At 37.9% G+C, this 16340-nt stretch overlaps 3 protein-coding genes across 3 annotated transcripts in view; 1 reads left to right on the plus strand and 2 right to left on the minus strand.

Moving 5' to 3' along the window:
* LOC106326682 overlaps positions 1-780 on the minus strand; it is a 6594-nt gene extending 5814 nt beyond the window's left edge. The window contains exon 1 of the mRNA XM_013764600.1: positions 355-780. Within this exon, the coding sequence (XP_013620054.1) occupies positions 355-665 (311 nt within the window). The 5' untranslated portion in view covers positions 666-780. The remainder of the gene's footprint in view (positions 1-354) is intronic.
* Positions 781-1900: 1120 nt separating this feature from the next.
* LOC106326306 (protein FAM63A-like) lies at positions 1901-5937 on the plus strand. Its single transcript, XM_013764319.1, has 13 exons — positions 1901-2182; positions 2358-2464; positions 2562-2680; positions 2762-2849; positions 2931-3660; positions 3761-3913; positions 4010-4064; positions 4158-4239; positions 4388-4468; positions 4582-4677; positions 4764-4813; positions 4911-4974; positions 5587-5937. The coding sequence occupies exons 1-13, from the start codon at positions 1981-1983 to the stop codon at positions 5719-5721; spliced, it is 1962 nt and encodes a 653-aa protein (XP_013619773.1). The 5' UTR covers positions 1901-1980; the 3' UTR covers positions 5722-5937.
* A 251-nt stretch (positions 5938-6188) lies between these two features.
* LOC106316163 (separase-like) overlaps positions 6189-16340 on the minus strand; it is a 10615-nt gene continuing 463 nt past the window's right edge. The window contains exons 2-28 of the mRNA XM_013754036.1: positions 16081-16340; positions 15817-15997; positions 15628-15735; positions 15325-15459; positions 14784-15247; positions 14332-14437; positions 14099-14224; positions 13617-13910; positions 13422-13538; positions 13071-13292; positions 12876-12986; positions 12627-12761; positions 12154-12522; positions 11977-12066; positions 11604-11867; positions 11400-11523; positions 10528-11286; positions 9925-10156; positions 9646-9748; positions 9360-9557; positions 9153-9208; positions 8836-9065; positions 8522-8762; positions 7855-8266; positions 7340-7579; positions 7176-7263; positions 6189-7060 (exon numbers count right to left, since the gene is read on the minus strand). The exon at positions 16081-16340 is cut by the window's right edge and continues 12 nt beyond it. Coding sequence (XP_013609490.1) covers positions 6489-7060; positions 7176-7263; positions 7340-7579; positions 7855-8266; positions 8522-8762; positions 8836-9065; positions 9153-9208; positions 9360-9557; positions 9646-9748; positions 9925-10156; positions 10528-11286; positions 11400-11523; positions 11604-11867; positions 11977-12066; positions 12154-12522; positions 12627-12761; positions 12876-12986; positions 13071-13292; positions 13422-13538; positions 13617-13910; positions 14099-14224; positions 14332-14437; positions 14784-15247; positions 15325-15459; positions 15628-15735; positions 15817-15997; positions 16081-16340 — 6237 coding nt within the window. The 3' untranslated portion in view covers positions 6189-6488. The remainder of the gene's footprint in view (positions 7061-7175; positions 7264-7339; positions 7580-7854; positions 8267-8521; positions 8763-8835; positions 9066-9152; positions 9209-9359; positions 9558-9645; positions 9749-9924; positions 10157-10527; positions 11287-11399; positions 11524-11603; positions 11868-11976; positions 12067-12153; positions 12523-12626; positions 12762-12875; positions 12987-13070; positions 13293-13421; positions 13539-13616; positions 13911-14098; positions 14225-14331; positions 14438-14783; positions 15248-15324; positions 15460-15627; positions 15736-15816; positions 15998-16080) is intronic.

A 16340-nucleotide genomic window follows, 5' to 3' on the forward strand; every position in this document is an offset into this window, starting at 1 on the left:
AATTTTACAAATTTAAATCTACATTTTATTTATTTAAAATACAATTGTATAAATTCACAAAATTCATAAAATTAAAATATGAAATAAATGAAAATTGCGTCTGCGGCAACCAAACGAACAGAACTAAATCTATTTTCTGCGTCTGCGGCTGCGGCAATGTCCTGCGTCTTAGAAACGAACAACAAGTTGCGTCTACGGCTGCGGCTGCGGCTGAGTCTGCGGCTGCAAAACGAACAACAACCAAAGGAATAGACGCAGCCGCAGACTCAGCCGTAGCCGCAGCCGGAGAAACCTGCGTCAATGAAACGAACATCACTAATAACTACCAATAAAAAAATGAACTTCCAATAAAACCTTTGGACAGAGGACGTAACAAGAGTAACATTCTTGTAAAGAAAAGAGGCTTGGAGGTTTCCTTGGAGGCATATGTAATCACCAACAAGTTTTCCAGGCACTCTTATCAGTAAATCCCATCTAGCACTAACCAGAGGAAGATAATGAACTTGTTGTGTTGTACTATTATTATTAAGCTCGGTTGTAAAACTCATATGAACTATTTTGATCTCGGGCACTAGCATACTGAAAAGTATCAAAAACCAACATATCACGAGGACAAAATAGCAGAGTATGAAGCATGCTCTCAGGTCCTCTTTTCGTTGTTTCATCTCTTCTACTGTAAAGGGGTTTTGGCTGATCTTCTAGTGTTTCAGATTCCGATCTCATTGTATTATTTTGACTGATCAAAAGAAAAGAGGAGAAAGAAGATATGATAACAGAGAGATTGATTTAATTGAAGTCTTAGGAAATCCTATAATGATGATTTCTACATATATATACAATAAACAAGAGGATACAGCATGCCCAATTAACCACAAAATTTATTGGTTCAATTCATTGTAGAAAGATATATTTCGAAAAAAACTAAATGATATAACTAGTTGACAAAAAGATATAGTAAATAATAGGGTTGATTGGTTAGTGATGTAACTTTGTTTTTTTTTTCCTTTTAAAGACTATGCTGTAGATATTTTGACTGATTTAATTAATAATTGCTGTGATTTCTTTGGAAAGATATCCAAAGCACTAAAATAAAAGCTATAGAAAATCTGATTTCCAGAACTAGTATATTTTCTTTTCTAATTTTTTTTGGCTCTAAAATTCATTTTTGAAAATTACAGCATGATTGCCTACAGTCCTTTTCCAAAAAATATTTTTGTTTAGATTTTATTTTATAAGAAGGGTTTAAACTTTACTGTCTATTTAGTCTAATTTAATGTGTATTCAGTTTCAAAGACTTAATGAAAAAACAAGATATTTAATACACTGAAATTAATAGATTATTTAAAGTAAAAAAACTTACAAAATACAAATGAACCAATAGAGTGAGACTAAAATCCATATTTTATAAAAATGATTATGTTAGATTTAAATTTAGTTTAACCAATTAATTAAGTGAAATTACCTTTTTTCTTATAAAAATGAAAATCCTCAACTGTTGTAAGTTGTAACCAAAGTATAGTTTGAGTTTTAATTTAAATTTAGTTTAACCAATGTATAATTTTTTTTTAAAAAAAAATATAGTTTGAGTATTAAATAAATTATATTTTACTTTGAAGCAAAATAATAAAATAATGAGTAGTAAACAAGATTACCTATTTTTGTAGTGAAAATGAAGTGAATTTAAAAAAGATTTTACTGTAAAGTGTGGAGTGAAAACTAAAGTAGTGTCGAATGTGAAGTCAATATCTCTGTAAGCGGTTGAGTAAACCATAGATGCTATTAATATCGGTTTGGTTAGTCCCGGTTTTGTATCGTGGCCAAACCATTCGAAAATCAATACTCTCGTTGTTTATATCGTCTTATGTACTTCCTTGCTTCCTTTGACTCAATTTCTTCACAAATTCCACGAAAGAAAAAATCGCTTCTCCGATTGAAACTGACTTTGACGTAAGAGGAGGCGATTCATCAAAGCACTTTGTAATGGCGATCGATTTCTCCCAACTTCCTCCTCCGACTTCGAATTTTCCCGCCAAAAAGAAGCAGACGAATCAGATTCAGGCCTCCTCGCAGAACGAAGCTGGGAAGAATCTCAGTTACAAAACGAAGGAGATCAAGTTTCGTAAGCGAGATAGGCAGATCGTTCTCCAGAGCGAGAACGGACCGTGTCCTCTGATCGCCATTTGTATGCGCCTCTTCTTCTCTCCCTTTAGTTTTCGCTTTCGCTAGGGTTTACGAACTTTGATCGGATAGGGAAGAACAAGTGCGAATCGGCTGTATCTTGCATCGTTTTCTTGTTTGTGAAGGAGAATTGTTCGTCTACATCATCGTTTGATTTGTGTTGTATGCAAATGCAACAGGTAACGTTCTGATCTTGAGAAACGAGATGAATCTATATCCTGATCGTGATCGATTCCAAGTATCTCAAGAGAGGCTGCTGAGTCTTGTGGCAGACGTATTGTTTGATGTAAAGTTTTTCTTTGCTTCATTATCTTAATCTCTGACCATATGATGATGATGATAGTACATGAGAGAATCTGTTTTATTTCTCATTCTCATGGCAGAGCTATCATGATGATGATGATGATGAGTTTACTGAGAACCAGCAACACAGAATTGCTGACGCCATTAATCTCCTTCCACGTTTGGCGGATGGCATTAATGTCAATATTAGATTCAGGAGGTTTAATCTAATCCTCTCTATCCTCTGTTTAGTAATGGAGATTTCATAATCGTTAACCGCAAAATGTTTCCTTGCTTGCAGGATTGATGACTTTGAGTCTACACCTGAGCTAGCTATATTTGATTTACTCAGTATTCCCTTATTTCACGGATGGATTGTTGATCCCCATGTTATGATTCTTTCTTTATCCAATAGCATCCTCCATTTGTAAATTTTGAATGCTGACTGATTCTCCTCTGTTTGTCTCCAGGATTTTGAAACCGCTAATGCAATTGGATGCAAATCTTATAATGATTTGATGACTGGACTTGTTACTTTGGAGACACAGACTCTAAAGGCTCGAATCGGCTCTAAAGAATGCTCTCTTGATTTTACTGCTACGTTTACTCCAACTCAACGTTGTTTGAAGAAAACAAGATCTTTTGCTGACTCTACACCTACATCTGCTGAGCATAGTCAACTCGGAAGGGGAGATATTGAAGAGGAAAGAGTGTTGCTGCGAGCCTTGAGGTTCTCTGAAAGGGAAAATCTTGGTATTTATACTCGCAGAGACTCGAGCAGTGGAGGAGACTCTGTGTCTGGATACTCAGATGTATATCTTATGTCTGAGAGTGACTCATTAGTAGATTCTATGGACGCTGGATCTCCTTGTACTAGCACCCCTGGAAGTGGTAATACCTGTCAGAAGTCTAAATGTAATGATCAGGTTTCTTCTAAGGAATCAGGAGATGAGACAGTTTGTGTTCTTGGGAATAAGTTTGATGTGGCGGAAGAGACACATTCTTCAACACCAGGCGCTCTTGCAAGTGAGCAGCTGTCTTCAACGGAATTGGGAGATGAGACGGCTTCTGATGTCGAGAGTAACATCAAAATGGTTGATGTGCATGTTATTTTGGAGAAGAATAATCAGGAGTCAACCAAAAGCGCTAGCAGCTCTGAGATTCAATTCAAGTCTGAAGCTGTAACTTTTGTTAACACAGGTAAACTCATTAAGCTATGTTTATGAACTGGCTCATAGTACAGTATGAATTTGTGTTTGATCTGAAGTTTCTTACTCAATTATGATCACTGTATTCCCAGATCTTACGGACAGATCCCAGGATGATGATAATGTAGCCATGTATGAAGCTGAGAAATCTGTAACCTTAGGCTCTCCAGTGTATAAAGGCCAGTCACCTCTTGGCCAAAGCTCTTCTGAAGGGAAGGATACAAATGGGGTCACGCCAAGAGAGGGTAAGTTTCAAACATATGAGTTATATCTATTGCGCATAGAGACAACTCTGTACGTGTTTCTTTCTTAAGAAAACTTCACCATGGTTGAATTTTCAGGTGAAGTGATCAAGAACTTCTTGAATAATAATGCCAGCCAATTGACGTTTCCCGGGTGCGTGATGGCATTGTTTTCTTAGGGAAGATTGTATGTAACTGGATACATTGTTTTTATCTTTTATAGTCACTGACTTATCATTTCCTCCAGTCTCTTTTTCTTAGAACAAGGCTTTGAAGAAGGTGAACTTTGTGTCTTCTTTCGCAACAATCACTTCTACACCATGCTTAAGGTTATTACACTTATATGTAAAGCTGTAGCTTTTCTTTCCCTGGTATTTTGGATCGATAAGAGGCGATTTCAAGAGTTTATACATTAACAGATAACAGTCTAGAAGGTTAATTCTGATTGGATCTCTCTTTTCTTTTTTCATTTTGCAGTATGACAATGAACTCTATAATCTGGTTACTGATCAAGGCTATTTGAATGAGCGAGACTTGGTTTGGGAGAAACTAAACGAGGTATTTGCGAATTATGTATATGTTATATTTTGTAGAAAGAAGACTGAGTTTTGGTGTATTTTAAAGTCTCACTGATTACTATTTGCTATGTTGTATGGTTTCAAAATTTTCAGGTGAATGGCGATTCAGTTTTCGTGGATGGTGACTTCAAGGTCTTCAGGTGTGAGAGTGGCAACTGGGATCAACAATATGCACTTAGTAGTACTGCGGTATGAACACACTTCCTCTCCTGCTTCTGGAGTATTTTTTTAACACGTTCTTGGCATTTACTAATTTTGGATCTTTGCTTTATCAGGATTATATCTACAGCATCAACAGTGCATCAAAAGAAGGCATGGAGGTTGAGTATGTATTCTGATCTCTGATCTTTTTAGACCATTTTCCCCTTTATGTCTAAACCTATAATCATATTCAATAAGTTCATTTTCTTGGTTATACGCAGTCCCGATCTTAAAATGGCGATGGAGTTGCAGGAACAAGAGTTGGGTGAAGACATTGGTTTTGAGGTACTTTAAAGTGATTTCAATGATAACAAAGTCCTCATAACATCAGAATTTAGATCTATACTAAACATGTTGAGAAGGTATAAGGAAAACACAAGTCTCATTTTACATACATACTCTGTTACTTTTTAGTACAACCATATACGTTTTCTCGTCTTTCCACAAAACATAAGAAGACAGAAAGAAACTTATGCCCATTTTATCCTCTTTTGTCTCCTAAGCTTCTGCTTGTCTTTTGTTATGTTTAACATGAAGAACATGACCAGGGACCTCTTGGTGCAGAGTATGTTCTTGTACCAAAACCTACCAAAATTTCAGTAACGAATAAAATTCCAAAACTCGCAGAAGAATTACCTTAATATCTAAACGAAACTTACCTCAAAAATATCCAACCACAAGATACCAATTAAACTACAATGTAACATGGAGTCATTAACGAAACCAAAATAGCGTTTGATTACATTTCTTCTGCGTAAACTTCAGGAGGATTGTGAAATATTACACACCAAATGACCAAGCATTCTATTCGTGATAAGTTGTGTGTTCAAGGGAGACTGATTGAAGAGGGATGAATGTTAGTCATCAGATGTGTAAACGTGTGTAATATCTCTGCAGGTACCAATGAAGAAGCAGTCACATGTCTTCTTCTTCTTCTTCAGTACAAGAAGTGAGAGCAGTCCAACGATGGTCCAAAGATGGCATATGTACAATCATGAATGTAAATTCTCCTCCTTGCCCTGTAAAGGTTAGCTTCTTTTTCTTTCCATTGATTTTGATTGTTTGGGTTTACAAATAAATTATAGATTTAGCTAAATCAATCAGAGCTTTTCGATTCTTGCTTGGTTGTAGTTGACTATCATTCCTTGGTCCTTTGTAATTTTGTTTCTTTAGTCAAATTTTTGTAGTGAATTTTTATTCAATCGTGTAAATGGAATCAATGAATGTATGAATATTTTGAGAGTACTTTTTGCAATTGTATCAAAAAGTAAGGTGGATTCAGTTCATTGTGAGAATCCCTCTTTTCCTAATATGTCTGTTGAAAAGAAAACGATAAGAAGATAAACATACCTTCAAATAGCTTGAATTCAGCTGTATCATACTCATCTAACGTTCGATGGCTGACCAACACTCTACCAAGATGCTAAATGTCATATAATTCACATGTTCTACTTCGACGAGACAGTGTGATGAAGCTGATATAGAACAGTCAATTCATAAAACAAAAAAAATTTATAGCTGTAACCTGAATAATCAATGTATGTTAAATACACACAAATTGATCTGTGAATTACTAACACTTATATAACATGAAATTCTAAGAGAATTGTAAACCATGTGATAATCTTTTTACAAATTGATCAGAAATAAGAAAAAAGAGAGGTGGAATATCTTCTATATCTCTATACTCTTTCTTTCCCTTGTGTTGGATATAACCCTCAAGTCTAAGAAGATGAAGATGAAGATGAAGAAGAGCTTCAACTCGTTTTTTCTTCATACCCGTTGAAGAACCCTCAAGTCTAAGAAGATGAAGATGAAGGAATAAGAGCTTCGAGTCCTTTTTTCCTTGTGATACCAGTTGGTACACCATAACAGACCGGCGCAGCCCCAATCAAGTATGGCAACGTACACACTTCTCTAGCCGCAGCCATGAACGAACCTATTTTGCGTCCATGCTTGTGGTTGCACTCAGTCTTCCCTGACCTATCAACATTCGATTGAGCTGCCTTGTTACGCGAAGACGGCTTCCTTGTCCTTTTGGTGTTGTTGCCCTTCAGATTCATGGCTGCAAGTTCGTTAGCTAATAACTCACACTGGCTGCAACCACCCTCTGAAGGAGAAGAAGAAGAATCTGATCTCTCTCTCAACCAAGCTTCCAACAACGCTTTCCCAAACCGATCAATGTCTCGGTCTGTTACGTCCCACAGGTTCGCCACAATGGCTGGAGATCCAGCTAAGAGATATGAGAGTGGTATGCCTTGTGGGATGTAGCAGCCTTTTAGCCATAGTGAACCACTACTGCATCCCATAAGAAAAGTTGCAGAACAGTTATCTAGCTTCTCTATTTCGCGACTAGACAGATACTGTGCTCCTGCAGTAGAAGATCTGATTAGAAAATAAGTAAACGAACATCGCATCAAAGATTTACTGTAACGATTAAACGGCTAAAAAAAAATTTTTCAGGAGTGTTCAAGGAATCATGATACCACTTCCATGACCGAAATATAGAAATAGATCATGATTTTGTAATGCTTCTGTCAACTCTTCAGCACTTGGTACTGATCCAGCTTTCCCCTGAAAGTATACGCACAAAAAGTAAGCATCAAGAAAAAGGTTAACTACAAGCATGCTGGCTTTATTCATATGTTACCTCAAAGTTTTGATCTCTGAACCAACTCTCAAATTCTCCTTGTGTCTCGCTGAGATCACCACCAGGATTCAACAAGTAAAATGAATCTAGCGGATCTATAAGAGGGAAGGAAGCAGCATGAACTCTTTCTGGCTCTCCTTGGAGAAAGCGCTTCTTTAGCACAGCAGATATGCTACCAACAGAAGGCATTCGGTACACCTCCTGTTTCCTTAATATTGGAATATTCTCCCAAGGAAGCATCTAACCAAAAATCAGAAGAAAGTTGCAGGTAAGCAAATCTATACACGCACGGAAAGAGATACTCTTCTTTGTCATAGAAACCAATACACTTAAAACTAAGCCTGTCAATATTTTACATTCATCAAACACAATGACTGATCTCATGCAATAACTACCGTATATTTCACTGGTAAGATATACGTTGTTCAGCCTTTGAACCGCAACAGATAAACCAAGCAGAGAGTCGAACGTTGTAATACATATGCAGTGAAGTGATAAGGATGTAATTTACGAACCTGAACCTCAGGATCTAACACCAAAATGATAGGCTCTCTATTTTCATTTTCGTCATGTTTCTCTAGTTTGGTTGCTGCTTCATGTATCAGCTGTAACGCCAACCCATGCCTGCTTTCAGAAATATTAGGCGCGGCAGTAGGAGTTTTACAGCTATCTTCTTCATAAAGATAGCCCCCTCTACCTACATAGCAACCATTTCTTAAAGAAAGCTGAGCCACACATGCTTCTCCTTTAAAGTCTTCCACCCCACCTCCAAGAATAACCTTCAAAAGCATCTCATTAACTTCCATTTTGCACTTGGACTTGAGATCTTTTACCAGTTTTTTCTGTACAGAGTCAGGCAAGTTGAAGTTTGACAAGTCTCCAAGAAGCAGACATCTCCAGGGACCCAGCCAGGAATCTTCTAGAGTCCTGGAACAAAAGAGTGGATACCCCAAGTTGTTAACAAAAACGCAGACTCGTGCTTAGTTGTGGATTCATAAGATGGATTACAAACAGTCCTGTCTATGTCATAGTTTAAAATTTTAAGAAGACACATTAAGATATAAAAGCTTTTGGTGGCATGACATTACAAATGTCAAGAAATACGTCAAGAAGTGATCGATCTTTTCTGAACTGTTTAATAGACAGATATCTACACGTGTTATAGAAAGAAAGCCAGCTAACCTTACGAACTTCCTGAGATGATGATCAAGTTTCTTTCTCTTTTTCCACCACAAATGTCTATGCACTCTCGTGTCTTCTACGAGAGATCCAGAAGATGCGTGGCTTTCCTCCAATATTGATCTAAATACTGGAGCTACATCATCTACCACGGAGGAACCCCATGGACAAAGCCAGCGACTCTCCAAATTCTCGACTTGAGTCGCTTCCGTAGAACTAAGATTTCCGCTGTCATCGGACATGTCTACTGATCCAAAGAAATCATGAGTACAAATAGGAAACTCAATAAATCAACCAGTAAGCAGTTCATCTTGTACCTTCTATAACCGAATCTACAGGTAGGAGAGTGGCGACCGGTTGACTTTTCAAGTTGAGGCGTGATATGAGCACCCAGGCACAAACAGGTGAACGGATTCGCATTAGCTCCTGTAACAATTGACAGAAAGCGCCTCCAAGCAAACTAATGCAGACGATTGTTGAGCTTGGAAGATTGTTAAAGAACTCTTCAGCAAATTGTACAAGATCTTGAGTACGCTCAGGAGCAAGCCTACAGTAGCAAGGAAGAAAGAAAATAGAGTAAGCCAACAGAAAAGTATATAGCATGTCTAGTTGCTTAAGGTAACTCATCTCATACCTGGGTAAGTCCAACGCCCCAGGAACCATGCAACTCGAGCAAGTAGCTTCTGTACACTGAAAATACAAGATGTCAGATAAGAGAAGCAACACGTACTTCTAAATATGAAATTGAAAGTACATAAAATATCATCAATAATACTGAGGCTACAGGAGTTAATCCACCAACTGACAAGTTGAAAATACCTCTCCAACCTCTGTCTCTTACCTCTTTATCTGATAGGCACTGTGATTTGTGTCTTCGGCTCAAATTCGAAATGAATTGATAACTAATATGGGTACCAAGCGAGGCTTGATGGAAATATGAAACCCAGTGACTTGCAGACAGCTCCTTCCCATCACATTCGAATGAGAATTCATCACTTGAGGAAGAAAGCATGTATAAAGAAGCAAGCAATCTTGAAACCTTCGGGGAACAAAAAAGAGAGAGAGTAGTTACACCAGAGAGTAATTAAGACTGAAACAGAGGGCCATCAAATAAGCTGACCATTTACCTTCTGAAATACTATTGGAGCCTCTCTGCTGAGTATAAATGCTAATTTCAACCATGACACCAGTTTTGTGAAAGGAACATGAGACAGATCACAGCAAATAGACCTGTTAAAACAAACAATCGGTAGGCCAAGGAGGATGATATGTACACAATATTAAAGGGCATATTTGATCAATTCAGTGTATAACTTTTATCATGCCACAAAAAATTCGCATAAGAAAGGGCAAAGCTTAAGCATGACAAAACTGACAAGAGTACAACCAATAGATGTCACACATACCTGCTCTCCCTGCAATGGTAATTCCGCAAATTCAACCAGCAGAAGTTGTAAAGTATTACTGCCCGATCAATGGCAAATACATCCCTTGTAGCTTCTTTCCCAATAAATTCCAGCAACTGAATGACAGAAGGTTGGTTGTGGCTGAACCGGTTACTTTTAAATAAAACACAGATACTATGCAGTAATGCTTCATGAGCTAGATGAACTCTACCAGAGTCCGCCAAACATTTTCCTGAAATGGAAAACGAGATTGTAAGCAGATATACACTTCTTCTAACGATTCTCAGTGACTGAGATGTTTTTGCCAGAGAATAAACAAAAGAGAGGCAGGCCCATCTGTCATGCTTAAACAGGGGAATGGCCAGAAAAAACACAAACATGGAAATGGAGAATAAGATCAAACTAGTGTTGGCTCGAAACTCCCTCAAGGTTTCCATGACCCTTTACTTTTTTTATCAACAATGGGCGAATTTAAAGGTTACTACAAATACTGAAACTCAGTTCTCATCTACCCCATTAAGCTATTAGATTGTTTTCAACAGGAAACGGTCAAAAGGCCAACTTCATATTGCATGAGCAGATTCATAAAGTGTAAGAGAATACCGAGGTCAACAAGTATTGAGGACGCAAGCCTCCTATGGCAGAGTTCCCATTTCAGACTTACTAAAGTGTTGAGAGACCCTGGTTCCGTAACTTTCTCAGAGAGGCACTGCATACATTTTCCTTTGTAGCAAATGCAAAAGCCATGGTCTGTGTTTTTTGTGTCTAACAACACCCTTTCACACCCAGGACCATCAGATGTATCACAGAAGCCAGCCTTCTTTGAACCAGCTTCATGCACATTAGAACGGTTTTGGCATTGCTCTTTAAGTGACTGACGCATTGAGCGAGTTAACCTTGAAGTTGGCTCAGATATTAAATCATGATCCTTTGACACACGAGTTTGGGAACTTCTAGCTCTCCGACCCCTCCTGGAGCCTTTGCTTTCAGTTGGCTCCTTATTTATACCGAGTTTTGTTTTGCCTGAATTATATCCTATAGCTTCCCCTCCATTTTTATCAATCGCTTTAACCTCATAAAGTTCTTCTCCATCAGATCTAACGAAGCTTTTCCATGCTGGACAACAGATTTTCCCGAGGGCAGCAGTAAACAAACCTTCAGCATGCAAGAATCCATCTGTCTGGGAAACTCTTTCAAGTTTTTTTCGAGATATCTCTCCAATTTGCTTATCCAATGTAACTTCTAACTTCAGTTTGCACTTTCCGCACGAAAAATCTCGCTTATTAGCATTCAATATCTCTTTTACATTTTGGAGTTCCTTTTCTGCCAGATCCAAACTCTGCCTTTTGTGGTAAAAAGTTCCTTGTGAAATTAAAGAAGAAAGACAATAAAAAAGATCAAGTGGCTTACAGACAAAAGTAATAAGTAAAGATACAAGAAAAGACAGTACAGTTGAAAAAAGAGCGATTTCATACCTAAAGCAGAAGAAAAAGCAACCACAAAAGGGAATAGACTTTGAGAGCATGAAATGGCTTTGCCCCATGATAGAAGGGATTCTGCCTCCAGCCCATTCCCTATCAGCTCATTAACAATTCCAACCTGCACATTTTAGTACCAAATTGAGAAACAGAGAAGTGATGAAACCCTACTAGACTAGAAGCTCTGAGCATAAATAGAACCTGAAGGGTGCTTTCCAAATAACATTGGAGTACATTCCAACGACTTAAGTAGCAGCGATTGATGTCCCAAGAAAAATCTCCGCATGGCCAAAAATCAGTTGCTAACGATCTGTACACTTCGAAATTTGTAATGCTATAAGTCCGTATCTCTGATATTTTCCCTGCGTCATTGTGTTTTTCCAGCTGCTTCTCAGCTGTATACTTATATTTCTCTTGAAATAAACGAGTTCGTATTCTATAGGCTTCTTTTGCATAAGAAAGAGCCTGCAAAATAAAACCGCTTAACATCAAGAGACTGCAACAATGAACCTGGAAAAAAATTTATTGCAATATTTTTTTGGAAGAAAATGTAAAATACGTATAATAATTTCACCTCAGAAAGCTTTCCAAATGATATGAGCCTTTCACAGAGATCATAATAGAGATATGCAGCTACGAAAGATGAATGACCAGAGAGTGAGGCCTGAAATAACATTCATTAGCAAAATCTGATATCACCATGAATAATATTTGGTGACAAAAAAATTTACAGATAAGATAAATCTCTTACACTTGAAATAAGTTCTGAAGCTGCATCTGTAATATCATCTATCGTGATGTCTGATTGAAAGGGGCCTTTATCCTTAACGGAGGTACGCAAGAAATCGTTATATAATTCATGAAAGTTCTGCTGGAACCCAATTAGCTTTGCTTTTGAATCTTTCAGGCAATCTATCCAGAAATCCATGCACGTGGATTTGTCACCACAATTCTCTGATAAGCTCAAGATAAAGGCATTACTTATGGGGGAAGGGCATAAGGCGTGACTTAGCCTTCTACATTCCCACAGCATTGCAAGACAGGTCTCCAATTTGACATGCTTCTGCTTAAATAATCGGAAAATCAGCAGGTATATATGATGATGGAGCTCCGTGCATCCCTAGACATGGAAAAAGGTATCAAGGGGCAGATAGAAATAAAGCAGGTACTATACAGTATGCCACTAAAAACCCATAATCCAGGTAGATTATAGGAAAAAGATACCTTCACTGACATCAAATCGATCATATTGTAAAGTAATGGAATTATATCCTCTGTTGGTAGACTGTCCCCACTATCATCTAGACTTGGCATCCCCAGCCATATATTTAGGGAAGTGCTAATGTCTTGAAAGACTATCTGCGCAAAGGAGACGAGGCAAAATATTTCGAGAAAGTTAAATTAAAAGTGCTCCACAAACCACCAAATGAAAAATAAACTATTAACAATTAGAGGCTACGTTTTATGTTGCACCTTCGAATTTGGTTCGGCTTCATGGGTACAAAAAGCTCTCAGGCAATACGCAATAGGTAACTGGTGTGAAGATGGATCACCCTCTTTGTTTGGTCCATGATGTACCTCACTCTGCTTTCATACATAGAAGAAATCGGTCAAGAAATATTTCAAGTAATTAACGAGCAGTTAATTCTGACGTAGTGAGAGGTATACCAATATAGAGATTGCTTCTGATAGAAAACGAATGCAGTCAGCTAGATGTTCAGTTCCAGATGCCCTTGTCATTCTTGCTTTCCATATTAAGACTGTTGCTCTCTCTATATGCATATCCTCTGTGACATAAACATTCTTCAAAAGGATATCTGCTATTTCGATTCGCATTTGTTGACCTAGATTTGAGCTCAAAGAGAACATTTCATCAAAGGCCAGAAGCTCCTGCAAGCATTAATAGAGAAGAGAAAAAGCAAATTTAAAAAGAACACCAATATCATCTTCATAAATTTTACAAATGTGTAAAGTACAAACTTTATCCAAACAATAACTGAAAGGCTGTTAGGATCCCACCTGCTGTAGAATTTTTCCAAAACCCCTATTTGACCGTCTTTTGGAAGATGATAGCAATGAGTACAAAGTTGTACAAGAATCAACCGCATCCAGATTCGTGTGACATTCCCGTTCTATCTGTTGACAGCGCACATTCAGATGCTTGAAGTTCAAGATATTATATATGCAAAGGAAAGTAAGTAATTAACAATTTACCTTAACCCACTGTTTTACAACTGCCGCAGGCCCTGGTAGCCTTCTCATCAGATGTTCAGCTGAAAGCCAATTTTCTAGAATCTGTACGATTGTCTGTCTAATCTTACATCTGCTACATTGCTGGAGTACATCCAGGTAGAATGCACTCCTATTACATGTTTCGCCCACAAAATCCACAATGGCATCTTCTGACAGGTCATTTTCAGATGAACTAGATTGATTTACAAACATCTGACAATCTAGTTCAACACATCTCCATGAGGCCTTCGAGCACAGCTTGAGCGCCTCACATGCCTGCAAGGTAGAACACTTACTCTATAAAATGTACGAAGAAAAAAAAAGGAAGAATATATTATAAAGCAGAAAAGTAGAATATATTGTAACGCATAAGTCCACGCAAATAAAGCAGGAGCAGATTTTTATCCAGTCTTCTACTTGTTTGTATGTAAAATATATAAGAAGTCGAAAAGCAGGTACTCCACCTTTTTTAGCTCCTTATTTCTGTACAAAACGACACCAACATTGTATAGCGACGCTAATAGATACTTGAGTTCTTGAGATCGGATCCATGGACTGTCAATTACACCCTCAAGTAGATGGACACTGATCTGGAAAGGCAGATGTTGGATCACTAAGTTAGATAATGATGACATGTTCAGTAACTTGAACAAGATACTTTCCATTGAATTATATGCACTGCAAATAAATACCAAACCTCCAATTTAAGCTGGGTTCTCAATGAGACAATGAAAGCAGCCATAGTCACGTTTAGCAAAGCTTTATTATTGTCAATTTCTCTACCTCCCTTATCAGACGTGCATCTAAGAAGTGGGCAAAGGAGAGGTGAGAAATGCATTCAACCCACATAAAGATTTCACAAAATAATTAAGATAATTTCCAGTATCCAAGCACATTGAAGATTTAAACCTCATCTCAACTGCCAATGTTTTGCATATTAACATGATAAAAAAGGGGAAAAATAGTAGACAGATAATGCATTTACAGTTGCATGAAATCAATAACTTGAAAGAAGTAACTTCTAAAATTCCCTCAAATATATTTACGTTATTTCCACCATGTGACAAACAAAACAATCTTCCCGAAGAGCACGATCCTGATTAAAAGCTACAGAATTTAGCGTAAGAGAGTAAATGATCGCCACCTTACCTCTGAAGGAAGAGACACCCATCACAAAATTGGAGAAAGGCATCATGAATAGTAGACAAATGAGCCGAAGCGTAGGACATCTCCGAGTTCAACACAATCTTTCTTTTCACTGAATTTATCAAGTTCGCAAGCGGTTGGCACAAGAATTTCATGGCATCTACATATTGTACCGAATAAGCCTTCTTGTTTATGTCTGTACATCTATCATTTGTTTTCTTGGTATAGTTTCTATGTCCACCAACCAATGATAGATCAGTCTGGTTGCCCTCATTCCCTGAGTAACTATCAACCATACCAAGTAAAGAAACTAAACTATGCCATCTAGTCTCATCCTCAAGCAAAGCTTGAATCTTCCAATCATCAGTTGCATCTTTAACCTTGCTGTCTCCAAACTTGGAATCGTAAACCGTGATGGACAACCCGGACGAATAAAGTCTAAGAATCAGAGTAAGTTGTGGTATTGCCTGCAAAACAGTAAAACTATAAACTAACTCCCTGAATAAGTTGAGGCGGGTTTAAATGCCAAAGAGAGGAAAATTACCTCGGAAAAAATAGCTGCCATCTCATTTAACTTTTTTGAAACTTTAACGCAGTACATGTCTTCTGCTGCTCGAAACTTGTGAGCACAGTAAGAGACTAGCTCGACAAAATCCACAATATCCTCATCAGTCCCAGCCTGAAAAAGGAGCAGAGTATTATAAGACATTGCAAGTCTGCGGTAGAGCTTCAACTAAGAAGCTAGCAGAAACCTAAAAGTTACCCAGTTCCAGCAATAGACACAAGAGTAGGCGACACCACAACAAATGGAAGAGTTACAATACAACGCAAGGCCTTTTGTACAAACCTCGAGCTGACATGATAAGCTGCGCAGCAAAGACATTGAAATGTCAATGGTCACTGACATTCTTCTTTCCTTAACTCCAAACAGAACAGAAAGCACCTCGCGCGCAAACTGGAAACAGGCATTGCGTTTACTTTAATTCATCAAATGATAGCAGCTAAAATAGAAAAAAAATCAAAGTACGAAAGTCACCTTAAAAATTCTATCTTTAGACACTGCAAAATCATAATGTTCCTTCACAGTCGTGTTGCAGAAAGAACGCACAAAGTCCAAATCAAAACGTTCAGCTTCTCTAACCAGAGAAACAGCACACTTACCCAAATTCGTCACGAGCAATCTAAGCAACTTCTCATACGCCTTCGCATCTAAAACCCTACACAGTAACAAAACTTCAATCTCTACAATTTCTTAAAAGAAAGCAGCACTGATCTATAATAATAATAATCCCACACTAACCTGAACCAAGCTCTGACCTCATCAAGCAAGACAACTACTTTTCTATACATCTTATCATCCCTTTGCTGACTCATCGCCACAGCCTTAAAAATAGCCGTTACAGCCTCAACCAAAACCATCGCCAGCTCCGCCTCTCCGTCTTTAACCTCCGGCAACAACCGGGACTTAACACCGGACCCCCTCAGCTTCTCCAGAACCTTAAACGCTTGAGGATTAACACTCTCGTGAAACCCCCAAGCATCGAGACAGTAAACCATTCT

Source organism: Brassica oleracea, chromosome C1 (assembly GCF_000695525.1).
Source record: "Brassica oleracea var. oleracea cultivar TO1000 chromosome C1, BOL, whole genome shotgun sequence".
In the NCBI taxonomy this organism is placed as follows: domain Eukaryota; kingdom Viridiplantae; phylum Streptophyta; class Magnoliopsida; order Brassicales; family Brassicaceae; genus Brassica; species Brassica oleracea.

Excerpts from the sequence above, each read along its gene's own strand:
- LOC106326306 (XM_013764319.1), top strand. The coding sequence starts at position 1,981 with ATGGCGATCGATTTCTCCCAACTTCCTCCTCCGACTTCGAATTTTCCC. Across the intron at positions 2,850-2,930 it reads GATGGATTGTTGATCCCCAT|GATTTTGAAACCGCTAATGC; the intron begins GTTATGATTCTT and ends GTTTGTCTCCAG. Across the intron at positions 4,678-4,763 it reads ATGCACTTAGTAGTACTGCG|GATTATATCTACAGCATCAA; the intron begins GTATGAACACAC and ends TTGCTTTATCAG.